At 48.7% G+C, this 24,517-nt stretch overlaps 11 protein-coding genes across 11 annotated transcripts; 10 read left to right on the forward strand and 1 right to left on the reverse strand.

Annotated features, from left to right (window-relative positions):
- Positions 1-76: 76 nt before the first annotated feature.
- Positions 77-1,706, forward strand: N7518_004467 (translation initiation factor eIF-2B subunit family protein; the record flags this gene model as incomplete). The annotated part of the gene is made up of 2 exons (XM_057185394.1): positions 77-183; positions 248-1,706. The coding sequence occupies 2 exons, from the start codon at positions 77-79 to the stop codon at positions 1,704-1,706; spliced, it is 1,566 nt and encodes a 521-aa protein (XP_057042164.1).
- A 261-nt stretch (positions 1,707-1,967) lies between these two features.
- Positions 1,968-2,417, forward strand: N7518_004468 (uncharacterized protein; the record flags this gene model as incomplete). The annotated part of the gene is made up of 1 exon (XM_057185395.1): positions 1,968-2,417. The coding sequence occupies one exon, from the start codon at positions 1,968-1,970 to the stop codon at positions 2,415-2,417; it is 450 nt and encodes a 149-aa protein (XP_057042165.1).
- Positions 2,418-2,476: 59 nt separating this feature from the next.
- On the forward strand, positions 2,477-4,090 carry N7518_004469 (uncharacterized protein; the record flags this gene model as incomplete). Its single annotated transcript, XM_057185396.1, has 3 exons — positions 2,477-2,805; positions 2,853-3,120; positions 4,082-4,090. 3 exons carry the CDS (start codon positions 2,477-2,479, stop codon positions 4,088-4,090), a joined length of 606 nt encoding a protein of 201 aa, XP_057042166.1.
- Positions 4,091-6,970: 2,880 nt separating this feature from the next.
- On the forward strand, positions 6,971-8,629 carry N7518_004470 (Aminoglycoside phosphotransferase; the record flags this gene model as incomplete). Its single annotated transcript, XM_057185397.1, has 2 exons — positions 6,971-7,284; positions 7,333-8,629. 2 exons carry the CDS (start codon positions 6,971-6,973, stop codon positions 8,627-8,629), a joined length of 1,611 nt encoding a protein of 536 aa, XP_057042167.1.
- Positions 8,630-9,686: 1,057 nt separating this feature from the next.
- Positions 9,687-10,256, forward strand: N7518_004471 (uncharacterized protein; the record flags this gene model as incomplete). Its single annotated transcript, XM_057185398.1, has 1 exon — positions 9,687-10,256. One exon carries the CDS (start codon positions 9,687-9,689, stop codon positions 10,254-10,256), a length of 570 nt encoding a protein of 189 aa, XP_057042168.1.
- An 807-nt stretch (positions 10,257-11,063) lies between these two features.
- N7518_004472 (uncharacterized protein) lies at positions 11,064-11,735 on the forward strand (the record flags this gene model as incomplete). The annotated part of the gene is made up of 2 exons (XM_057185399.1): positions 11,064-11,079; positions 11,401-11,735. 2 exons carry the CDS (start codon positions 11,064-11,066, stop codon positions 11,733-11,735), a joined length of 351 nt encoding a protein of 116 aa, XP_057042169.1.
- Positions 11,736-12,318: 583 nt separating this feature from the next.
- Positions 12,319-12,823, forward strand: N7518_004473 (uncharacterized protein; the record flags this gene model as incomplete). The annotated part of the gene is made up of 3 exons (XM_057185400.1): positions 12,319-12,473; positions 12,560-12,629; positions 12,695-12,823. The coding sequence occupies 3 exons, from the start codon at positions 12,319-12,321 to the stop codon at positions 12,821-12,823; spliced, it is 354 nt and encodes a 117-aa protein (XP_057042170.1).
- Positions 12,824-12,865: 42 nt separating this feature from the next.
- N7518_004474 (uncharacterized protein) lies at positions 12,866-13,320 on the forward strand (the record flags this gene model as incomplete). Its single annotated transcript, XM_057185401.1, has 2 exons — positions 12,866-12,952; positions 13,003-13,320. The coding sequence occupies 2 exons, from the start codon at positions 12,866-12,868 to the stop codon at positions 13,318-13,320; spliced, it is 405 nt and encodes a 134-aa protein (XP_057042171.1).
- Positions 13,321-17,717: 4,397 nt separating this feature from the next.
- Positions 17,718-18,053, forward strand: N7518_004475 (alpha/beta fold hydrolase; the record flags this gene model as incomplete). The annotated part of the gene is made up of 1 exon (XM_057185402.1): positions 17,718-18,053. The coding sequence occupies one exon, from the start codon at positions 17,718-17,720 to the stop codon at positions 18,051-18,053; it is 336 nt and encodes a 111-aa protein (XP_057042172.1).
- Positions 18,054-18,630: 577 nt separating this feature from the next.
- On the reverse strand, positions 18,631-21,584 carry N7518_004476 (putative kinesin family protein (KlpA); the record flags this gene model as incomplete). The annotated part of the gene is made up of 4 exons (XM_057185403.1): positions 18,631-18,807; positions 18,859-20,423; positions 20,478-21,501; positions 21,567-21,584. 4 exons carry the CDS (start codon positions 21,582-21,584, stop codon positions 18,631-18,633), a joined length of 2,784 nt encoding a protein of 927 aa, XP_057042173.1.
- A 637-nt stretch (positions 21,585-22,221) lies between these two features.
- On the forward strand, positions 22,222-24,503 carry N7518_004477 (coronin; the record flags this gene model as incomplete). The annotated part of the gene is made up of 9 exons (XM_057185404.1): positions 22,222-22,255; positions 22,305-22,333; positions 22,383-22,442; positions 22,511-22,653; positions 22,706-22,754; positions 22,806-22,909; positions 22,963-23,424; positions 23,478-24,264; positions 24,324-24,503. The coding sequence occupies 9 exons, from the start codon at positions 22,222-22,224 to the stop codon at positions 24,501-24,503; spliced, it is 1,848 nt and encodes a 615-aa protein (XP_057042174.1).
- Positions 24,504-24,517: the final 14 nt, after the last annotated feature.

Consider the following 24,517-nt stretch of genomic DNA (forward strand, 5'->3'; position numbering starts at 1 on the left):
TCCACAGATCTAATACCTTAAAAAACTTATATCTCAAACATCTGATACTTCGAACATCCTATACCCAAACAGCAAGATGAAATCTTTCAAGCCAAGATCAGTGGTATCCTCTTTCATCTGCTCAAATGCAGGAGAACCCAAAATTGCCATTTTTCGGCGAAGCGATAAAGTCAGCACATATCAGTATGTATCCTCAAGTCCCGCTTTACTATAAATTACTGTAGTCCAGATAAACTGATTTCTCTAGGCACCACCTCGCTCCCATCTCGGGCAGTATAGAAAGTCCCGAAAGTCCACTAGCAGCAGCATGGAGGGAGTTGAGAGAGGAGACTACTCTCACCTCACGAGATATGGAGCTTTGGCGACAGGGAAAGGCATTCACATTCAGTGATCCCTCTGTCGGTCGACAATGGACCATTTTCCCGTTCCTATACCGACTCAAAGACTGCAGTGAAGGTGGCCGCGGCGAGGCGGGTCTTCAAATTGACTGGGAGCATGAAGGCTGGCAGTGGTATAGTCCCGACGCAATCCAAGACGATGACAAATTTGGTGGCGTACCACATCTGAAAGAAAGCTTTCGACGAGTCTGGTTCGAAGTTGACATGAATGATGGCGCTAGCAAGGCACTGGTAACTGGCCTGAAACAGCTAAAGGCAGATCATCAGAGCGGATCGCACGAGCTGACCTCGATTGCGCTGCGGGCCTACCGAGATGTTATTGCGCAGATGCACGAGGAGATTGACACGAAGTGGTGGGAGAATGCTCGCATGGCTGCATGGCATCTGTGGAAAAATGGACGAGAAAGCATGGGGGCAGCCACCTTGAATGCATTTCTCGGATTGCTGGCCGACATGGAAGTTATCATACATGAGAATCTCGACTCCACGGTCAAATGGGAACGCTTGTTGGCTTTGATCGACCAGCATTTGGACAAGCGCAAGGAGATGCCCATGCGCATCAAGCACTCCTTTGCGACCTATCTTGAATCCAAGTTCTTGTCTACAACACGCTCGAGGCCTACGCCCTCTCTCGTTATTCTCACCCTCTCGTCGAGCTCTACCATCCGGGACAGCATCATAGAAGCCTTCGCGTCTCTTCCAATTCCTAATCTAGATCTTCGCATACTGGAATCTCGTCCGTTTTGCGAGGGGGTCAATATGGCATCTTCCATCCTCTCTGCCTTCAAAACGAGATTTCCCTCATCTTCCGATCGGCATCTCAAATTAACTGTGTACACCGATGCATCCGCCGCTCTTGCCAGCAAGGACGTAGATTTCATCCTGCTAGGGGCAGATCGGATCTCGGATTCAGGCTCAGTGAGCAATAAAACTGGATCTTTGCCAGCTGTTCTGAGTGCCAAGCATGTTTGTCCTGCCGCCAAAGTCTTGGTTCTCAGTGAGCTAGAGAAAGTGGCCGAGCCTGACGCCGAGAGCAATCGGAGCCAGGAAGAGAATGATCCGAAAGAGCTGGTGGGCTGCTGGGTGGAACATGGCATCAAAGGACTTAATGCTATTGCTGAGGGAATTGATGCTGATCGAGATAACACAAACTACACAGTTGAAGTTAAGAATATTTACTTCGAATGGGTTCCGGCTGAACTCATCGAAGCGTATATCTGTGAAGAGGGGACTTTGGACGCCACTGCTATTCAAGAGAAGGCTCAACAAGTAAAGCAAAAGGCGGACAGATACTTTGGTCAACTTTGAGTGGAAATTGATTCCAGTTTACTTCTGCTTTTACAACATTATGTAGTCGTGCTATTCCGAATGACGTCACAGTTTGTTGCTGCACGAAATAAAAGTTGGTTTCGATTGTATGTTCGACCTACCATAGCTATCAGATATTGATACTACATCTTAGACTCTTTCCAAATGTCGGAAGTACTCTACAACAACTTGGGTTTACCAAATGGCCGCCATTTTCGGCCTCGAGTAACGCCATTTTCGGCCGCCATCTGGTAACACGTGATGGCGCCGTCCCGACACGCCCCCGGACCGGCTACCACCACGCACCAGTCAGACCCCACTCGCAAGCCCCCACTCGCAAGCCCCCTCCACCCCCCGTTTCCCCTGGCAAGTTCGGTTACTGTATCCTCAGCGAAGGTCAGTGTTGGCTCGGCGTTACGTGAGGGCACTGAAAATGGCTCCATTGTCAAAGTATCTAGTCACGATGGTGCCTGCCCACCGCGGCCCCTTCTCTTCCTTCTATTCTCTTCGGTTCCCCAGCTTTCCCGCTCCCTCGACAGCGAGCGCTTCTCTGCCCCTCGCCTCTCACTGTGGCCTGTTCTCTTCTATTCTTCGTGCTTCCTCTTTTTGTCGTTTCCGCTCGCCATTTTCTGGATGCGTCTTCCCTGGAACCAGTCGTGGACCGATCTACTCGTGAGCTGCCAGCCACTTCGTCATATCGCAGTCTTGTAGTCTCATTTCTCTGCCTCATTTGTACCCTCGCCGTCCCTTCACTTCCGCCGACTTTAACGATGAAGCGTTCTCGACGCCAGCGGAATAGAAAGCTGGAAAGCGACTGTGGCGAGGATAATATAAGTGCGACTCCTACGAGCGACTCAGAGCAGGGCGATACTACGTATAAGACAGATCCAACGGAGCTGGAGGACGCGCCCAGCTCACGAAAACGTTTCCGACCGGACGAGAGCCTTGACCTGGAGCCAGAGATCTTTTTTGACGCTAGAGAAATCTACGATGATCCACTAGATGAAGGCGGAGTTGATCTCTCCGAGATCCCCGAGGATTTCGACAAAGCACCAGGTACCATTGAACGACGTGAGCGGATTGAGGACCGGTGGAAAAGGTAAGTGAACCATTATGAACATATCGTTTCATACTCTCCTAATGCAGGCATAGGTACTGTGCCAGCAAAGTGCAAAACAGGCCTAACGAGCCAAAATGGCGTGATGCCGAGGAGGCGCTACGCCAGGCGTCGAATAATGACATGTATCGGTTCCTGCGCTGGTGTCTTCTGCTCGAACGAGGCAAGGACGGTCGATATATTAAAGGCATCAATAAAGCTAGCACATTCGAGACCGACTGGAAAAACCTTCGCTGTTACTATCAGAAGCTTACCAAGGTTATAATCAACGATGAAGATAGCTCAGAGATACGCAGGGTCAGTTTACCTCGAATGTATCCCAATTCAGCTTAATTACCTTAGCTTACCGTGGATTATAGGGTATGAAGTACTTGGTCTAAGTTTTTGGTTTAAACACACAGCCTGGAAAGAAGACGCCGGTTTATATCGAGGATATTGGCCCATTTAATGAAACGATTTTATCGACACAGGAGAAAAGGTTCATCTAGGCTTCTAACATATCCAAGTATATCTGTTCAACTCCCTCGGTATCTTTACGGTACACTAGAAAAGCGCCCTATTGAGTCTGCAGTTCAAAGATTTGCAGATCTCCCTCTAGAAGGATCCTCGTGGGGGCCCACCCGTCCCTATGATCGAACTTACTCCCGAGGGAACTAAAAAATTCCTCAGTCTAACCAAATTGTACGGCGAGCGCAATTTCTGTCTCTCCCTCTCTCAATTCCCTATCTACCTCTGGATATATAATATCTCTTGAGATCCTTCTTATTATCTCCGGAATTTCTGACTAGGGTGATACAGCTAACCTATTAATAGAACTACTTTTGTACTTCCCGAGATCGTTTACGGGCCGTCTTTAGTAATATGCCTATACACATTGCTTTTTAGCATCCTATTTCACGCGCAAGCGTTCCGGAATTAAGGGCTGACCTCAAAGGCTTAGCTACAGAAACTTTTTATCAGCAAAGGCTGTGAGCAGCTCCTAGTGCCTTTAGATCCGAAAAAGTCTGAATGGTATATCTTTTGCAAAACGGAGTTAGTTAAGGGCGTTCCAACCATTCAACGGACAATACAGATACCTAAGTCTACAATTTCCACCTTACTAGTCACATTTAGCGAGATTCACGGGTAGAAAGGGGTATTTCATGCCCATCAGTTCCGGTATAGAAGTAGTAAAGTGATTAACGAGAGCAGTGAGTTCTTCTTTAGATGCTGTGAATTTGATTTGTCCTATCAAGTTGGTGGCTAATATAGTCCATAGGGTGGGTAAGCAAGGAGCAACATATGTTGATCATAAAGCATACTAGCCCCCGCACCTTTCTCAACCACTATCATCCCTTACAACTCGACACCGACATGATCCGAGTTATCTGTGGCCTCGACCCAGATATGGAACTGATGCGAGCCGTCACCCAGCAAAGCCGTTAGCAAGACACGCGACGCCCACGCTACCTAACTCATTAACAAAGGGCGCAAGTTAAAGATCATCCCGAGTTAGAAGAGGCCCGGCGCAATCTAGGCAAGATACGCGCGCAATACAAAGAGACCCAGTAACCCGGCCTGCTTCTCCGACTCCAGCAACAGGAGAAGGAGGTAAGAAATACGCGGAAAAGGCTACACCGGAGCTTACGGCACCAGATCCGAGAGAAATTTGATGAAGAGCAAGCCTTTTTGGATATCGAGGCATAGCTATCGGGTGCCGCGGTCAAGGAAGAGAATGAAGACAAACCCTCCCTGGAGGACACTATGCACCCCCTTCAGTTATATCTCGTGCAGAGTCTTCTTTCGTACCCTATTTCTAACTCGTTGGAGGATGAGTGGCATCGGCGCGATACGGGTACTGCAGCGGTTGTCCAGTATTGTAACGTCCTTGAAGGAGGCCTATTGAGGGGCCGGCCTAAACAGAAAGCTCCTGAATCTACTTCGCCGACTGGACCGATAGCTCAGCCGAAGGATTTACAGTAGACCCGATGTGATATCGACTCATGCAAGGTACCTGCCCCTGTACGTGGCAAGCCGTTATATACCACTAGGGAATACCTTGAAACTGCTAAGCAGCCAGAGGCATGCTTTCAATGCTTCGTAAGTGAAGGGCTTCCGGACAAGGTTCGCTTTCAGATGTTTCATGATCCCGGGTGTGTTACGCGCCACTTTGATGCTATTCATCTAAAAGAAAAGCCACTTAAGTGCAACTGGTGTGAAGTAGCCTTACTGTATCAAATGGCGTTCCAGCGCCATGCTTTTGATGTGCATCATGTGCGGAGTCGCTGGCGTTGCCCGGATCCGATGTAGGAACTTCAAAAACAAGAATAGGCCGGCCATGAATCAACGAAGCCATTGACTCGGTATCCGTTTACTTCTAATTTGGAATGGAATCACATTTGCCGTATCCAGCGAGAATATAGACGAGAGACTTTCCATACGGATGCCGCGCACGGGGAATACGAGCACGAGCAGCGCGATAATGAAGCAGTTGACAACATCTGTCTAGTAGCGAAGTGCTTCATCTCTATACTTTCACGGAGTTTATCTGTAATTACGTTACACAACTCCCCGATTTCCTCATGTTGCATTCATTGTACTCTGTTCTTATTGTTGGACATGCTCATTTGAAAGTAACATATCCATGGTGTTTTCGGGAGCGCGGAAAAGGTAAAATGAAACGACCGCCTTCCTTAGGCTTATTATGGCAATTTGGAGCTATATAGCGCGTGAGTAGTGTATGACGGCAGTTTAGTCACGGTACGTACCGTCACAATTTGCGTCTGCAGGTTGGTTTGTAAACAGGCAAGAGTAGTTAAGCCTAATGAAACAAGAAACAACCCTATTGAGCCAATAGACGCCACCCATAAGGCTCGTTGGTGCCTGGCAGCTGTGAGGCGCGGATACTGCCAAAATAATTTGAAAGTACTTGTTTGCATATGCCATGGCCTCATGCATATGACCCAGGCCCTAATTATTTGGGCATGAACGAAGCTGAGACTAGCTAAAGCGACGATCATAAATGAAGAAAATAAAGTGTTGCGGTTCTCCTACTTTTTTTGGTCAATAAAGCACACATAGAAGGCAGAGCGACTAGTTGAAGCGCACCGACAGGTAAATAGAAAGTGATAGAATGGCAATTGTTCCCATAAATAGCAAGGCAGATATCATATAGGTTATCTAGGGTTGCAAAGTAGAAACACATAGATACTAGTAGAGATTAGTGTCTCTCCTTCTATTTCACTAAACTCACCTCATTTAAAATGAGTAAAAGAAGTACACTGCCGATTTCCTACTGTAGTACTAGCTAAGACTGATCTAATATACGGTTAGAGAAGAAGTTGGGTTTAGCGAAGTGAGCAACCTACCGTCCTTTAGGTTTACTTGCAAAAACGCTAGCAGAATGGAGGCGATTGATCCTAGGAAGACGAAACCACCTATAATAGCTTAACTAGAGATGAGTGGTTCCTTGCTTAGTCTTCGCAAGCTTATAGCCTTAATCGATAGGAGCCAGAAAGCAAGACTTGCTCCGCAGCAAATTGATGCTATTGTCGACGTAGTTAGTTGAAATATCAGCTCGGAATCCATTTTATGAATTTCGATAACCTGGTTAAGATGAATGATGTGTCCATGTCGTTGTTTAAATAAGACCAAGCCTTCACTAACACGAATATGCAATATCTGGCTTGAAGAATTCTCCTATATTACTCGGCGTGCACTAGCTGTATTGATAGTGCTTTCTCTAACTGAACCGAAGAGTAAGATAAGCCACTAACTTGCGCTTTCTAGTATATTACCCCTCCCTCCCTGCTATCCACTCAATCTTATCGGTCGGTATGCTACTAAGCAAAAATATGTCGCTATAACGCCCTAAATGGAAAACAACTTGAAGACGTCTGACGTGCGGGTCACATATTTTCAACCCCTCACAAATTTCGGGGTTGGGACGTACTGAAATTGTAACTTTGAGGACTTTCTAGATCAGCAATTCTCTTGTGGATTTATTATGTTTGTTTCCGAAAAAGCTGGCTCTCACCGCTTTTAAGGGTAGATCATTTAAAGCGGAACTAAACCATCTATCCCTGGAACTCTTTCGACCTGTAAGCGCAACGGACCTGCATCCTTTTTGACCTCATTTTACTTCCCTTCCCGAATTTCTTCCAGCGAAATGTCCCCAAATCCGAAACCCGACATATTCACTTACGCCGATTTTGACCTTCAAGCTCTGTGCCGTCAAGCGAGCACGCTGCGGCAAGGTGTTTCATGTGCTTGTGACCCGGATCAACGTCCTGCCTCGGGAAGTTTCAACTGGGCTATCTTTATTTCGTTTGAAGATAGGGTACGATGGGTCTTTAGATCTCCACACCCTAGAACGTTTATGCCAATGGAAATGGGAATAAAGCTACTGGCAAGTGAAGCTGCCACGCTCCGATACCTCAGGGCTCATAGCGATATTCCAGTTCCAGAAGTATACGACTATTGGTAACGAAATCTCCCAGACCGTAATGTTCTAGTCCTAATCTATCACAGTGCTTCGTCCGATAATGACATCGGTATTCCGTTCATTTTTATGAGTGAGGCGCCTGGCAGGCCACTATCAAAATTTTGGAGATCAGCCGGTTCTCCTCAACCTGACCTAGAGACTCCCAGCAAAGCCAAAATTCTCTCCCAGTTAGGCGGTATTGCCTGGAAGCTTTCGCGGTTGCGATTCGATAAAATAGGCTCACTCTTTGAAGATGAATTCTTCGAAATCAAGGAATGTCTCTCACGTGGTCATATGTTACATGGACGATATTCTTTGGAGATCCCACGAGGGCCTTTTACTTCTGAGGCAAAGTTCTATGATAGCCTTGTTTCTGCGTTCTTAGAGCATGCAGAAATTCTGCAGTTGTCACATCATTGCTTTATAGCACCCGTTCCTTCGCGGGACGACTATCAATCTAGCATACAATATGAGAGCGCTGTGAACCTATGGAACGACTTTGTGGCCGTTGGAGGCAAGACCGACTCGTCAGACAACAGACTGGATTATATCATCGCAGGCGACGCTCTCCGCGATATTATACGGAAACTTGAACTCCCAACTGTCAATTCGGAGACTTTTCCGTTATGCCACCCTGACCTGAGTGTCAATAACATATATGTTGATGATGATTATAATATCACCTGTATCATCGACTGGGCATTCGCTTCCTCCATTCCTGAATCAATGCTTTTAACCACACCAGGATTGCCACAATACCGTGACGAAATTAGTTCGGAGTTATGTATGCCTTTTATAGATGGCTTCATCTCTGCTATGCCTAGATCGATGGAAGAGAGGGCGATCCACAGATATCACGATTCCCTGGAGCGGAGCCAAGTCTCCTGGAGATTGAGCCGACTCCTCAATTTGGACTCAGTTAGTGACTACACCCTCTTTGCTACAGTCTGGCACTTTGCCCATGGGCCTGAACAGGACCTGGGCTATTACTTCCTGCGACAGTGGAGTTCGCCTCACTACATCCGGCTTTATAACGAAGTTCAACAGGAGGATCAGCCACTTTCGAAAATTCAAAAGGATGAAAAAGATTATTTTCGAAACAAGGATCTCAGAGAGACAATAGCTAAGAAGCTGACACTCATGTCCGAATGGAAAACACGGTTTACCGTCAAGCATCCGCCCAGACTTCGGAAAGATATGTTTGTCGCTTCTCCCAAGTTATGGAAGTGGATTCAACAATTTGTGCAGGACTGGGAAGACATGGGGTTTTGGGGTTTGGAAGGCCTCTACCAGTTTCCAATCCAAAGCAAACGGAGAAGGCAGAATCGTCGCAAATTAGTCTAGTCAGAGACTGTTATAGTGAGTTTTTCCTGCAAAGCGCGAAACTTTTGATAATGCCTTCTCACTCTGCAAACTTTCAGAAAACAGACCTCAAACGGACTCTATGCAATCAGAAGGCAATACGGATAGCGACATCATTGTGCTTCCTTATATCCCTCCAAACTTTCGACTTGTTAAAGGCAGGATTATTGATGGGGAGCGAGATATACCGATTTCCTAAATGGTCAATCATATATTGGAAAAGATATCATCCTTGAATATGGTGCTCTAGTCTTAGTCAGTTTACTAAGCTTCCAGTACATCCCCTTCTGATTTCGCTTTATTCTTAGGCGCGTTAATTTTTAATGGCTTCTTGATATCCAAGTCTCCTAGTTATCCCCTATTGACTAGGGTGAAATAGTCCCGGCACTTCTCTATAGCATAATATACTATTATAATACGTCAATGACCCAGGCATGCTCATCTAGGTGATATATCATGATGGACATCGTGAAGTGATTCGCTGTGAATAGTGGGTACACGCTGTGAATAGTGGGTACATAGGAGACCAGCATGTGCGAGATTGTTCTGGCTCTACATGAAAAGAAGAACTGGTGAATTGGGATTTTTGTTAGAAAACAAAACGAAAATAAAGCGCGTAATGAAAGAGAAAATGCTTCGTATTGTATAGCTGATGCTTTAACTGTCAGGCAGCAAAGGTGTCAGCCTGTTTCTCATTGTTGATGGGTAGTTCTCGATATAGTTAGGTGTTATGGACATGCTATTTACCAATCGTCGGTAACCCCACATGTTAAGTTACACATGCTACACGGACGGGCCGTGGGGAAGCCGGTTCAAGGCGGTAAGCCATTGAGCCCCGGCAGAACGAAGAGGCTTTTCGGCCGAAAAACGGCTTCCAGATAGAGAAGCGGTGTGAAGACTGCTTAATTTATTGTACCTAATTTATTGTACCTAATATTATATATCGATCAAACTGCGGGTTGGAAGAGACTTGAGTGGCAATATATAAGTGGCATGACCTCCCTCCAATATCTAAATTCTTTTTTACCTATACTCAGCTATGTCGACTGGAGTAAACAACGCCGGTTCCCTTTTGGGGTACCACTCCATTCCCGAGCCGATCAATGCAGCCGTTGTCAACATTCCTCTCCATCGTCTGAAAGGACTATTTCCCGGCATTCAACGTTTCACAGCTATGGCTGTCATATTTTCCTACTACCCAGATAGCCCATCCAAGCGAAGAGTCTTATTAATTAAGCGAAACGGCAAGGAAAGCTCATGGGGTAATACCTGGGAGCCAGGAGGAGGAACTCCAGACGAGGGGGACCCGACTATCATCCATTCCGCAGCCCGAGAGAGCGGCGAGGAGACGCAAATTTGGCCTTCGAGAATTGCTGGCAATGCTTTCACATGTTCTTTCTATCACAGAGATAGATTGACCAGCGATATAGTCATCATGCGCATGCTCGGTTTCATCATAATCGACAACGAAGAGACGATAGCGCAACGAGTCTGGTCCAGCGAGATGCAAGAGCCGGTCGGCCAAAGTTCCGTCAAGATCAGTGATGAGCATCTCGATCATTGCTGGTTCACTGAGGAAGAAGTTCGCGGCGCTGCTCTATACGAGTAAGCCACTCCGCAGCGTCCATTCGCTATACTTCTGGCCAAAAGGGACATGGTTTTACTTGCCTTTGAGTTGTTCAGACAATCCCAGCGCGAGAATTGCCCACCTCCGATAGATATAGCGCGCTAGGACCTAACGACAATGTAAGGGGAACTTGGCAAAATGAATGAGTTCCTTAGGAGCCCTCAAACAATGGCCACGCGGAGAAAACCTAGCACGTTATTTTCGGGTTTTGATCTTTGTCAGAGACTTGGAGCGGTAATTTACCGCTAGCAATTTGATTGGCGCAGGGAAATCCACTCTCTGGGCTTAGCTGAGAATCTGGAGTTGTAACTACCAATTATGGGCGCATTGTCCTAGTGTATGTCAACATGCCCTCGGTCGCATGTCTTTCTATTCAATCAATCGTCTACCAGAGCGCTTAAACTTGATGGCTATGAAGTTGAGAGTGATAAGCGCCGTAAGACCCATTTTGATACGTTTTTGTGCACAAAAACCCGTCTACTAGAGTACCGTCTAAGCTGCCTTGGATACGTTTTTGTGCACAAAAACCCGTCTACTAGAGCACCGTCTAAGCTACCTTGGATACGTTTTTGTGCACAAAAACCCGTCTACTAGAGCACCGTCTAAGCTACCTTGGATACGTTTTTGTGCACAAAAACTAGTTTCTTTGTTTGCTCACGTTCTTTGTTTGACATACAATGAAAAGAGCACGAGGTTGCTCTATCTATTACCTGACTAGCTCTGCTGGATACAGCAGTAAACGTGGGAGAAAATGGATCCGACCAACAAGAGCAGGCTGAATCACCAAAAATGGGTCAGGCTGTAGGTATAGGTAAATCTACGGTCCCACCTCGGCCGGCAGCGCTCCAGATTAGGGCAGGAACCACGGAAGAGGGCGGTCCCAGCCAACAAGAATAGATAAACCTTCCAATAAACCATCATGATATAGCACCATCATCCCCTAAGCCTCAGAAGCCCACAGAATATGATGGAGAGACCAACAAAAAGAAATAACGCGAATATAAGGGCGACTCGCAAGAGGCTCCTGCCTTAGGTCCAAGTGTAAGTGAATTCGTTTTACCTCTGCCGGAAGCACTCCGCCCCCACCGAAACCCTCCTCCCGACGCAATAACCATTACTTTCAAAGCTTATGAGTATAGAGGATGGCACGTGACGGACCAAGTGCCGGTTAATCCGAAAGACCCATCGGAAGCACACCGTATAGCCCACAAGTACGCTCGCAAGGACAACAAACATGCGCGGTTTTACAACAAGAACTTGCGCCTAGTCAGCGCTGCGCAATGTGTCCGAGCCGCGATGGATGATGGTTCGAATACTGTGCTTATGAGCCTACGACAGGATCTTGTAGTGACACGGGCCAAAGTGGCCGCGGTGGCCGAGATGGTGAAAGCGGACGCCCAGAGAAGAGCAACAACAGCTGCTGCTGCTGCTGCTGCTGCTGATGATGATGGAATATCGTAGTCAATTTCTTAGAGTCTTGAGTCATCAGGCGTCTTTAGATCTGAAACTCACGGCTGTGCTGGCCTTGAAGTCGTAGGGGACGCTAGTGGGCGGTCTGATGGCCTGGCAGGTCTTGAGACCGCGGTCTTAGAATCTGCTGGGTCTCCGGCTCTGTGTCTACCGCCTTCGGGTCGGTGTCACCGAGCCCAAGTACGTAGTCTTATATAAGTAGGCTTCAGACTTTTGTTGTATGTCATCAGCCTTCGAATATGTTTCTTATAATCGCCTGGGATTTTAGTCTCTAATCTAACAGCCTTGGTGGCCCTTTGACAATGAACACATGCTGAACTGTGGCTTCGATCCTCTCGAGCCATGAGAATAATTTCGCAGAACCTTTATGGTCTCTGGACTCCCATGCCCCGCAATTACCATAATTATTGCGGAGCCAACCTAGATCTGTCGGGATTCGACGACTTCCAGGTTGTCGCCGAGTGTCACGACGGCGTCCTTTGTGACTGATGAACGACAAATACCAGTGTATGCAGTGGAGTTCAAAGCGCCGCACAAGGTGACAATCCCCCAATTGGTGGCGGGTCTACACCAGATGGATCTGGCTCGCGATGTCATCAATCAGGAAGGCGACACGTTTGAGTTTTATGCCGCCTACCTCGTCGCCGCTGTGGTCACTCAGATATTCTCACAATGCCATCTCCTTGACCCACGTCAGCATCGGGTCGCCCAGGTTTCTGGGGAGCTATAGTCTGTCTGCCTCGTCGGGGCAGCGCATGAAACGCTATAGTCTAGTCTCACACTCTCACGTCTTAACGTCCAATCGTGCAATGCAGCTTGGAATATTGCAATCGCACCAGTGTCCAATTACCTGCCGGGGCTGAGTCCGTCACCGCTGGTTCTCAGGTATATAAAGGGCCTCCTTCCCCCAGCTGGTTGCGTACTCTGATATTCTCTTTTCCTCTTCCCAGGCCGGCTTGTATCGACCTTCCTCCCTGAGCGTGGCGACTAAGATCACGATGGCAAGCCATTCTAACGCGATTATTATAGCCGATGACGAGGAATTGCTAAGCCTCGAGCCAGGCAGCTCACGACCTTAGAGGGCCCCTCGCCGTGATTACAGTTACCGGGATTTCGAGAGCATGATCGTTGAAGCAGTCGATAATGAGACGGATACGACACCATCACGCAAACGCAAAAGAACTGAAATGAAGGAGTCGTCTGCTTTGGTACCAGTTCCTCACAAGACCTTCTTCCTTCTTAACTAACAATGGACTAGGACAACGCTTTTGAGGAGCTCCGAAAGGCGGTTAGCCATAAAAAGCAACGGCTACAAGAGAAAAATCGCATGCTTCAAGATGAACTTCGCAAGGAGAGGGAGAGGCACCAAAAGACGCAAGAGGAACTTTCCCAGCAAAGAGAAAGGCGTGTTTTAGAGTGCGGGATCTGCTACATGCAGCCAGATCGCTGGGTGACGATTCTATGTGGGCACATGGTCTGCGAGTTATGTGCGGGAAATTTTGAGACACTAAAGAAGTGTCCTATCTGTCGAGCAGCGGTCACGGGATATGTCGGATGCTACCCTTTTGCAGGATAAAGCATGTATATCGTGTTGTAGGTCTAGTTCAATCACTCCAGTTAAGCACGGAAGCCGTTTTTGCACGTTGCTCTCTCCACCCATGTTCGTGGGTGAACATCTGAAACGGCGCACCTAGTAGAGTGGGAATTCATCAGGCCTTCAGGTCACGGCACGGGAGCGGCAACTTAATGCCACGACCATTTCAATGTTGTGTTGCGCCGAAACCAGAATGTTGTCGTTGACCAAACCATCGTGCCATAGGTATTGATCCACAACGTCTTGAAAACTCAGAAATTCAATCAAAAATTTGACGGCTGCTGCGATGGATGATGGCTCGAATACTGTGCTTATGAGCCTACGAGAGGATCTTGTAGTGACACGAGCCAAAGTGGCCGCGGTGGCCGAGATGGTGAAAGCGGATGCCCTGAGAAGGTTCTATTTGTGGACTTACTTTCTTGCTCCTCGTTGCTCCTAATAAGCAGTAAAATTATATACATCTATCTCCCTTGACACCAACCAAAGACAAAGGCCACAGAAATTACCGTTATTTAGCAAAGACCAGTGCGATATATATCGAAAATTAGATTGCTCTATACCGCCCACTTATCAGAGGCCCTGTCACAGTCGAGTGGAGATCACCAGCATGGCGCTGGAAATGCACCTGAAGTACTTGGCTCCTGAGTCAAGAGGATTTATTTCAAAATACATTGCGAGCACCCACAGATACCTCAGAAGCCCGTTCTGGGCAAAGTATTGAGTGACTCATTTTCGTCATCTGTCCTCACTGCGGCCGTACAGTAAGCCCAGCAAGGATTTTCATAGTTGCCAACCCTCACTGAGGGTCAGTGTACTGGAGACCTGAAACATATTCTTTGTTTTAGACGGTAGTTGGCGTGCTCTTAGTTTTGCTTTCTCGACGCCCACACGTACTCCAGTATACTTGGATCGCAGCAGGACTTCTTCCCGGATATCGGTCCAAAAATAAGCCCGTCACCTCCGACCATGGTCGTTGCTCGTCTCTTCTTAACTCCAGCAAAAAATTCACCTCTTCTAAAGACCACCGCAAGCGCCTCCTGCACTTTCGCTGGGCTTCTTTGCGACCATCACGAGACGGCGAGTGTTGTGGCAGCTTGGTCGACCGCCCGTCTCCATCCCCACAGGCTGTAGATATATTTCGCTTATGGCCTTTTCTGCGTCCCACCTGTCGCGAGGATGCGTTCTGAGAAAAATCTTTAAAGTGTGAAGGCTGTTGTAAAGGCTGTTGTGAAGACTGTTCAGGAGGCATTTTAGACGGTGACGGCATAGAGGAGCCATGAGAAACCTCTGGAAGGAACGTTATGAAATAGGCCTGTCGAGGACCTTGAGTTTGGATATGGAGAACCCCGCGACCGAAAATCTCTTGAGTAAGAGAATGATCTAACGAGATAGCCAAACCACCCCCTGAGGGCGTTTGGGACTGATCAGGGCATTTTCCGACGATATCATTGCTCGGGGCTAAGACGTTTCCCTTTGCCCTCTTCGACGTTTTCACTGGGCGCCCCCTTGCCTTCGAGTTAGGTCTACCTGATAGTGAATAATTGCTTATCGACGCCCGTGTTACTCGATCTTTCTCGAGGTTGTCACTGTTATTATCGCTGTCGCTCGAGCGACTATACCGTTGTATTCTGGTTAGAGATTTCTTCTTGGCCCTTATATCCACTTTATCGTTTCGATGGGTAGGGATGATAACGGAAACGGCAGGAAATTGCTCTTGCCGGGCGGACTTTGCCTTTTGTTATATACGAAGGGATGGAGAGTTTGCCAGTGTGGCTTGTGATTGGTTGACCGAGCGAGTTTGAGGTCTAAGACGGGAGAAGGCACGCGCTTAACTCTCGGTAAGTCTGCCTCTTATATCCTTACCCGAAATAGCCTTACTGATTGAGGGTTTATTTACCTAGACAATTTATATTATCACCCTATCCCTTATAACACTTGTCTGATCTCCATGGTTTTCTAACCCAGACGTGGTGTTATCTACGACGGATTTATCTTAAATAACGGTTTTAATGCTAGGCCATACTGGTATATCTATCGGAGGTAATGGTAAGACACGCGGGTAAGCCAAGCTGACTTCGGGTAGAGTAGGGCACTTATCATTCTTATCATAAATTCCTAGCGATAAGATACTATCTCGGTACCATCTTAGCAAGTCGGTTGGGGCAACGGTTAGGGTAACGGGCGTGTCTTATATGAGTTAGTAAGATAAGTTAAATAGAAAGATAATAGTCGCGCCTACCAGTATGATGCGACTGGGGTTCTGTCGGGATCAAAGCTGTATCTAAGTTACTAAGAGACTCTCCTAAAGGGCATCGGTCTGGATGATCTAGTGGATAATATTAGCTACGCTTACTTATCGCGGTTCAGTAATGATTCTGATATACCAGTTACTAAGTATATATGATTGCTTTCAGGCATGTCGGTATAACATTCGTTTCGGAGCCCTGAGTCGAGGTGTATGTCTAAGTCTATATTATGCGTTTCCTGGCCGTTTTGTGTTATAGCTCTCTCTATTTCGATATCAAATTCATTGCCTGCACGTAAATCCAAATTTTCCTTTAGGGTATCTCGGGATTCCAGAGAGATATCAGTGCTGGTACCAAATGCTAAGCTGAAGGTCGTTTCTTCAAAATATAGTCTCGGCGGGAGGGCATAGGGAAGGGGTTAAGGAGCCACAGAGGTATTATAGGCCCTCTAACAGGAAGTAGGGAGCGTACACGAGGAGGACTTTATAGGAGGGTGAGAGTAGAAGCTAATGTTGTCAAGGCTGATATATATGGCGGCCAAATCAATAGATGGTAAATGAGAAGTGATCAGCGAAATGGAAAATGAGCGCGGACGTCTTATAAAGTATCTGAAATCACTTCTCCAAATAATGCTAAGTAGCTCCGCCGTATTGCCGTATCGCCACTCGGAGGTTACACATACCAGCATCCTCACTTAAGATTTACGAGATTGGTAGCGTGTCTCCTGAGCTATATTAGGATCCATAAGAAATTGGACCCACAAGTAAAGAGATAGTTCCATTATTGGAATCTGCCTCGCTCAGAGACCATGGTCAATTACTATGGCTGCTATCTTATGCACAAGTATACCGATTCTCCGCAGCTCTATCGGACTGTTCGGATATGTAGACGCCTTCGTAGACTAATTCCCTAGATTGATCCCTCTAACTTTTCTATGAACTATGGCAAGCAGTTCCACATCAGCCTCACAGAGCCGTAATCCGTATTATCTCAGTTCCTAAATCAGCGCGGTCCCCTGTAAGCGATATATCGTCTGGTTACAGTTACGAATGTAACCCAATGGTTATCCCACTATCCGGATAATTCCGCGGCCATTTCGACGAATCATCACGTAGCCCGCTCTAGAGACTTCTCACAAGTCATCATCTGTTGGGAATCAACGGAGCGCCTTCGGGCCCACACCGGATGATAGGGACCCGGGAACGCAAGAGGCATTTTTGCCATTGGTGGTTACGCTGTGCCGAGCAGATGATAACACCACATACCTATCGAAAGGTCATAGTCCTGCCCCGGAAATGAGATATAGGCTATATGCGATTCCCCCAAATAGGAAGGATTGCTTCAAGAGGCTTAAACCGGGCTGAAATAGGCAACTCTTAATAGCTAGGAGACCATTTAGGGGCAGCCAATTTAGGCAGGCGAGGACACCTCGCGAGCCATATCGCATGCCTCTATCTAGGAAAGATCAGCGTCTCATGCGGCGGATATCGAATCAGTCGGTGGATACCAGCGACTTCGCAGTGACATGAGTGGGGAGCGAAGGGGGCGAGGTATCCTTGTGGGAACGGTCATTTCCGAAATGCAGGGGGCCGGAGCAGTGGCGTCCGCACTCGCGAGCTGAGAAGAGCGTACGGCCGTGGGAAAGGAGAGAGAGGTGGTCGAGCGACGTACCGTCTAGACTTTATAGTTGACGAGGGCCCCCGAGGGCGGCAACTGGCGGCAGTTCCCATTGGGGGATAGCTCGAGACACCATACCCGATCGGGGCGACGCTAAACTAGAACAGGGCGGCACGGCACGGGCGCTAAACCCAACGTGGGGGGTTGCCGGAAACGGCGCCCTCCTGGTAAATACGAATTGTACTCGATCCAGGGATCCACACCTTTAGTGTTCCGGCAAAGGAGTTGATATTTGAATATGTGGTCCGTCGTCCATCCACCGAAAAGGAAGATCCACACAATATCATTGTTGTTCAATGCCCTGGCTGGGGCTTAGGATCTCAATATCTTCAAAATGGACTGCAAGGGTTGTGGAGCCCAGAAGGCCATACCAGTCCTGCAGATACTAGTGGCTATACTGTCATCTTCTTCCATTCTCGTGGGACGGATGGATCATCCCGACCACTAGCATCCCAAATGAGCAGTATGCCCGATCTTGCGTCCGACTTGGAGGACCTGCGGCAGCATCTGCATCTCGAGCAATATCCGGTTTTACTGGGCCACTCCAACGGCGGGGCAATTGCGCTCGGGTACGCGGAGATGTATCCCAGTCGTGTCGGCAAGCTCGTTCTCCTCGATCACCAGCTAGTAGGATTTCAGGATAAGAGATTGTTGCAGCTCGAAGCGACGCGCATAGATCCTCGATACCAGGATGCTTGGGACAGTGTGCCGGATCGGCATACCGAATCCGACGAGGAATTTACAGCGTCGGTGAGAGGCATGTGGCCTTTGTGCTTCTTTGATCCGAAGTAGTATGTACCAGAGCTACTGCGTGATATTGGCGATCGGAAGCTGTCGGGTTGGTGCCACCAAGCCCAGGGTCGATGTGATAAGAAATTGCTGCATCCAATGCAAATGGTGGAGAGACTGAGGGATGTACAGGCAGAAACACTCATCATATTCGGCCGCGATGATATGGTCTGTGGAATAGGGATAGGGGAACGGACAGCAAAGGATATTCCAAGCGCCCGACTGATTACCTACAGTGAATGTGGCCATTTCCCCTGGATTGAGAAAAGGGAACAGACCATATTGGATATCCGTAAATTCATTGCAAGGAAGACTAGCATATCTCTCGGAATGTAAACCAAACAGATAAAATGTTGAGAGCCTGCTAATGTGCATTGATTAAACCAAATGTATCATTGTCCATACAGTAAATCACACGCTAAGGCGGAACTGAATATCTCCAAGGGCTTTGGTAAAGGAGAAAAAAACATCAAAAACCCGACCAAGACCATAGGGTAGAGGACAGGATCGTCAAAGACCCCTACCCCATAGAAAAAACCAACAAAATATATTCACGGAAGGAAAAGAGGTATCATCATAATCAGGTGTCACGAACACGCGCCTGTCGCTTTGCGGTGCCAATGTGGGTGTTGTGCACTTTCGTGGCGAACTTCAAGCTGGTCAAGGTCTCCGACATATGAGCCTGGAGAGGGCTGACCATAACGAACATGAGAGTTTTGGAGTTTCCACCCAAGGAGAACTGGAGCAGGTAGGTGAGCTGGAGGATAAGTTAGTATCTGGCGAAGAAATAAATGTAGAAAAAACATACCTTGCTGTTCCGGTATGGGATGTGACCTCCCTCTTTGCCTTGGCCGAGAGCTGAAATCACATCGCCCAGAGAGCTGAGACTACGGTTGATGTTTTGAGTCTCTTTCAGACGCTCGCCCGTCGCCCCACTGTGGCTCAGACGTTCACTTCCTGCCAAGTCAACCAGGTTCAGGGTGCCTTCGCTGCGTTCGCCAGTGATGTGGTTCTGGCCGGTAAGCTTGAGAATGAAGACAGAGTGGGACCGCGATGAGCGCTCGTTGGCCTTGGTCGCTGCTACCGAGCGGTTGGCATCCGCATTCTTAAGAATAGACTCGACCATCTCGGGGGAGTCCAAATTGACTGTTGTAATGTCGGTGATAGTAGTTTTGCCCCGCTGCATGTCATGGCGAATCTCGTGCTTCTTCTTGTCCAATTCATCTGGGTTGCCCAACAGATCATTGAGGTTTTCGTTGTAGACTTCGACAAAGTTACCTGCCATTGAGTACCGCCAACCCTTCTCTTCCAGACCTTGCGCGGTCTCGTAAATCTGGTGAACAGCACGAGGGATCATGCCGTCGGCCGATGACATTGTGTGTGTCTTGCCACTACCAGTTTGGCCATAACAGAAAATGCAAACATTGTAGCCATCCAGGGCGCTCTGAACAAGCTGGCTAATCTCATCAAAGACCTCGGCGTTCTGTGTAGATGGATTGAATACACGATCAAACGAGAAAGTGTTGTTCTTCCTGGTAACTGTTCCAAGGCTGGTCCTCTCTTCGGGACCAAGAATATTAATCTCCTTTCCATCATCAGTTTCATCCGGATACTGCATAAGAGTGAGATCGGAGGTAGGTTCACTCTTAAGCGAGGGGCGAACTCGGCAGAACACGCGGATGTTGCCTTTGAGCTCTTGCACCTGGTTATGAAGTTTGCGTCGAAGTGTCTCTTCCCTGCGCAGCTTCTCTTTTATCGCCTCTGTCTCGGCAAATGCATCCATCATCTCCCGATTGCACCGCTCAAAGGATTTAGACTGCTCCTCCCGTCCACTTTCAAGGAACTCGATGCGTGCCTTGAGAGCACGTATTGATGACTCTAGCGTAACACTGTTGCTACTTGTGGTATCCAAGTTGAGTTTGAGTTCTTGCACCATCCTTCGTTCGCGGCCGACCTCTGCCTTCAGGGCCTGTAGCCCATCCTTCAATGTTGTGATTTCGCGGTCCTTCCTTTCTAGCTCAATTTGCGACTTCTGAATGTCAAGTGCAGATTGGGAAGTCAGCTTGCCGAGCGCGCTTACTCGTGCTGCTTTCTCGTCTTCAATCTCACGGTCAAACCGTCGTTTCAGATCGCGAACCTCCTCTTGATGTCGGTCAGTGATTGTGGCGACTTCTCTTCTGCTTTGTTGCTGGAGTGAATCCAATTCAATACGCTGGCGCTGGTAAAGATCATCCATAGCGATTTCATGCTCTCGCTTGTCCTCTTTACGCGCCTGCTCTGCCGTACTTAGATGATTTCGCAGCGAATCTAACTCCACCCGCTGGGTAATATTGAGTTCTTTCAATTCATCCCGAGAGGCTTCGAGCTCGTTGACTAGATGAAAGGATTAGATTCGTCTCAACATAGCCCTTATCAGACTCAACTTACTTCTGGACTTGTAGATCTCAAGTGTCTCCTTGAGACCGGAGCTTGCTTGACCTTGTTGATTTACCTGGGCCATAAAAGTCTGCATCAATCCCTCCATACTCTTTTCGCGAGAAGCTTGATCCCATTCCGGGCCTGTGATATTGTCAAAACTTCTGATCGAAGAACCTTTGGTCAAAAATGCGGGGTGGGAGGGCTTCTTGACAATGCGCCGCTGGGAATATGATGGTGTTCTAGGGGGTGCAGTGGGAGCGGTAAAATAAGAAGAAGAGGACGAGAATGAATGCGCATATCCGGGTGACTTTGGGGTGGTAACAGTGGAGACATTCCGAAATGGGGTACTGGGCAACACGGGGATAGTTGCTAGATTGGAAGGCTTTGGCAAAGAGACAGGGTTCTCAGACACTGGGAGCGCTGCCAATTCACTAATTCCATTCCAACCTTCATCCAATCCGGGGGAAACGGTTCCAACGGGGCAAGAAGGGATACGGCTGGGAGATAAGGGAAATTGTAGCATACCCTTTCGTTTTCCTAGCACACTGGGAGAGACGTCTTCCATATGGGTATCCAACGCGCTCGCTGCGCGGGGGATCGATGCGCCGACGGGTCTGCGGCCGATAAAGGACGATTGATGCCGGGACATGGCCGATGCTGGGCGCGTGCCAGGGCCGACGGTTGAGGAAAAGGAGCCGTTGGCTGTGCGGGATGCAGGTGCAATCGGCCGGGACATGGTTGAAGACGAGTACGAGTTTCCTCGGCTATGCGCCCTGGTCGTGGTGCTAGGCTGTCGAGTGACGGATCCAGGTCTCTTGATTTCCGGGTTTCCGGTTTTCGGACGGGTTGCTTCCGGTGCTGTCAGTTCATGTTGAGCCAACGAGTCAGGGGCTTCCATACGCGACGTGCTGATAGCCTTGTTTGCGATTGTACCTGGCGCCATGATGCCAGAGCGCGAGTTGGTTGTCGCAGAGCTGGCTTCACGTAGGCCGGCCTGCGGTAGGCGTGTCCGAGTAGACGACCTGGTTCTGGTCTGAAGATGGTCAGTTATATCCGCAGGCACTCTGATGAAACTGAAACCCACAGTGGGGTACTTACTATGTTTTCACCGTCCATCTTGGGATTTGTTGACCGCCAGGTTACCGGCGAAAAGAGTATCCGGGCGAGTAGGAGGAGCTCACGTCGAGCCACTGTCTGTGTTGGCCGCTTGGACTTAAAGTCAGCGGAAGTTAAGATGAAGCCAGCAGTTATGTGACATACCAATAGATGGTCTGGGCAGTAACCTTTGGAAGTATGAGTATCAAATGAGCGCAAACCGGTTTCTAGAGGGACGAAATGCGAAGTAAACAAAGATTTGCTGACTCAGGCAGGTGTATGACGCTAGTCCATATCAGGTAATGGCATCAGCAATACCGTATTCGTATTACCAAGCAAGTATTTGAAAACAGCACGTGATCAACCCGGAAACCAAAAATGAAAGGCTTCAATGTCCAAAATGAAACAAGCACAGACAAAAGAATAGATTATCCGAGGCTAGAGACGACCAATCCTGTTCTTTGTTGACTCCTTTTTGAGGTTGTTCCGAAATTAGTAGTTGATTCGTGGGGCGTCTTTACCTCCACTCGAATTCCCGAAACAGCGGCCCCAGTAGCCCCGTTGCTTGAGCTTCTCCAACATCTCTTTCACCTACTCCTTTTCCTTGCTCTACTTCTTTTTTGTTTGCTCTACGTCTTCGTTTGAACACTTGGTAATCATGTCTGGGCGTTTTGTTCGTTCCTCCAAATATCGTGAGTTACCTCTATAATCCAACATGCGCCTCCCCGCTGACCCTTACAGGCCACGTCTTCGGGCGATCGACGAGAAAGGTAAAGGCTACCTCCTATACCACCGGATCTCCTATTCTGACTTTCGCAGGATCAATGCTACGATAATCTTCGAGTCTCCCGAAACGCCTGGGATACCAACCTCCTCAAGGTGTGTGTTTTGCCTTCCGCATCACCCCTGACGTTTCACTGGCGAACCCGGTCTTACGGCGCATCTAGGTCAACCCGAAACACATTGCGGTCAATTGGGAAGCAGGCGGTGGCGGAGCTTTTGCGATTATTCCTCTTGAGGAACGGGGCAAGCTCCCGGAGCGCATCCCATTGTGTCGAGGCCACACTGCCGTCGTTTTGGACACTGACTGGTAAGGAATTCGGATATAGAACCCCGCGTCGCAGCTCACTGAAACCCTGCAGGAACCCTTTCAATGACGATCTGATTGCGTCGGGATCCGATGACGGCAAGGTATAGTGCGAATAAACAACAGCTATCAGCGTTGCGACTAACCAATTCCAGGTTTTCCTCTGGCGGGTTCCGGAGAACTTCACCGTTCGGCCTGAGGTTGAGGCCGACGACATCCAGGATCTCGCGCCTATTGGCAAATTGAGTGGCCATCCTAAGTACGAATCCTTGACTAAACCCGTTATCGCCCCATGCTTACCCCTCCCCGCAGGAAGATTGGCCACGTGCTCTTCAACCCCGCGGCAGAAAATGTGCTGGCCACGGCCTCGGGTGACTACACCGTGAAGATCTGGGATATTGAAGCTGGCGCCGCGAAGCTCACGCTCAACATTGGCGATATTGTGCAGTCGCAGTCGTGGAGTGCCAACGGCTCTTTGTTGGTCACTACCTCGCGTGACAAGAAGCTCCGCATCTGGGATGTACGACAGGAACGACCGGCTCACGAGACCAATGGCCACACCGGTGCTAAGAACAGCCGAGTTGTGTGGCTGGGAGAGCGTGATCGCATTGCGACTACCGGTTTCTCCAAGATGAGCGACCGTCAACTGGCGCTCTGGGATATCCGTGCCATCCGGGAACCCATCAACGGCTTCAAGACCTTGGATTCCATTTCTGGCGTGTGCATGCCTTTCTGGGATGATGGAACTAACATGCTATTCTTGGCTGGACGAGGGTGAGTGTCCATGATTTAATCCTTAAGCCTTCACAATTCCTGACAACAAGCAGTGACGGCAATATTCGATACTTTGAGCTCGAGAACGACAAGTTCGAGTTCCTCTCTGAGCACAAGTCTGCTGACCCCCAGCGAGGAGTTGCTTTCATGCCCAAGCGTGGCGTGAACATGCATGAGAACGAAGTCGCTCGCGCCTACAAGACCGTCAACGATCAATACATCGAACCTGTCTCATTCATTGTCCCTCGCCGGTCCGAGAACTTCCAGGACGACATCTACCCGCCTGCGGCCGGTGTGTCCCCCGCCATGTCTTCGTCCGAATGGCTGGGTGGCAAGGAGGCACTGCCTCCCAAGATCTCCATGGCCAGCCTATTCGATGGCGAGGGCATCAAGGAGGTATCAGGAGTGCAAGAAAAGCCGACCGGCTCGCTGGATGCCCCCGCCCCTAAGCCTGCCGAGGCACCTAAAGCCGCTGAGACTCCCAAGACTGCTGAGCCTACGCCCAAGCTTACTTCTTCGACGGCAGTTCCTAAGCCCGTCTCTGAACCTACCCCCGCCGCGCGCCCCGCCCCTTCGATGAAGGAACAGGGTGCTTCAATGGCCGCCATGGTGAACAAGTTCGCCGATGGTGAAGAAGAGACTACTGTCTCAGACGATGACAACTCGAGCTTCGAGGAAGTTGCCAAGCCGGTGGAGCGTCCCACTCGCCCTGCGGCTGCCGAGTCTGCTTCGCCCCGTGTGAACAGCCCGTTGAGGCCGAAGGAGGTTGAGACAAAGCAAGTTGAGGCAAAGCAAGTCGAGGCAAAGCAGGCTGAGACAAACTCTCAACCCACCCTAGTTGTAAGTTCCCCGCTCCCCATCTAAATTTGTCAAATTGTGCCAGCTGCTAACTTTTCTAGTCCTCTATTGTCCCATCACCCGCTAGCGAGACTCCTTCGCCCACCACTTCCGTCCCCAAGAACGACATCGAGCTGATCAAAGACCTGATCGCCGAACAGACAAAGACGATTGCATCTCAGGCACTGCAAATGCAAACACTGACTGCCGAGATTGAGGCATTGAAGAGCAAGCTGAACTAAATAATGTCGTCCTA

Source organism: Penicillium psychrosexuale (assembly GCF_028828465.1).
Source record: "Penicillium psychrosexuale strain IBT 29551 chromosome Unknown utg000003l, whole genome shotgun sequence".
Taxonomy (NCBI): domain Eukaryota; kingdom Fungi; phylum Ascomycota; class Eurotiomycetes; order Eurotiales; family Aspergillaceae; genus Penicillium; species Penicillium psychrosexuale.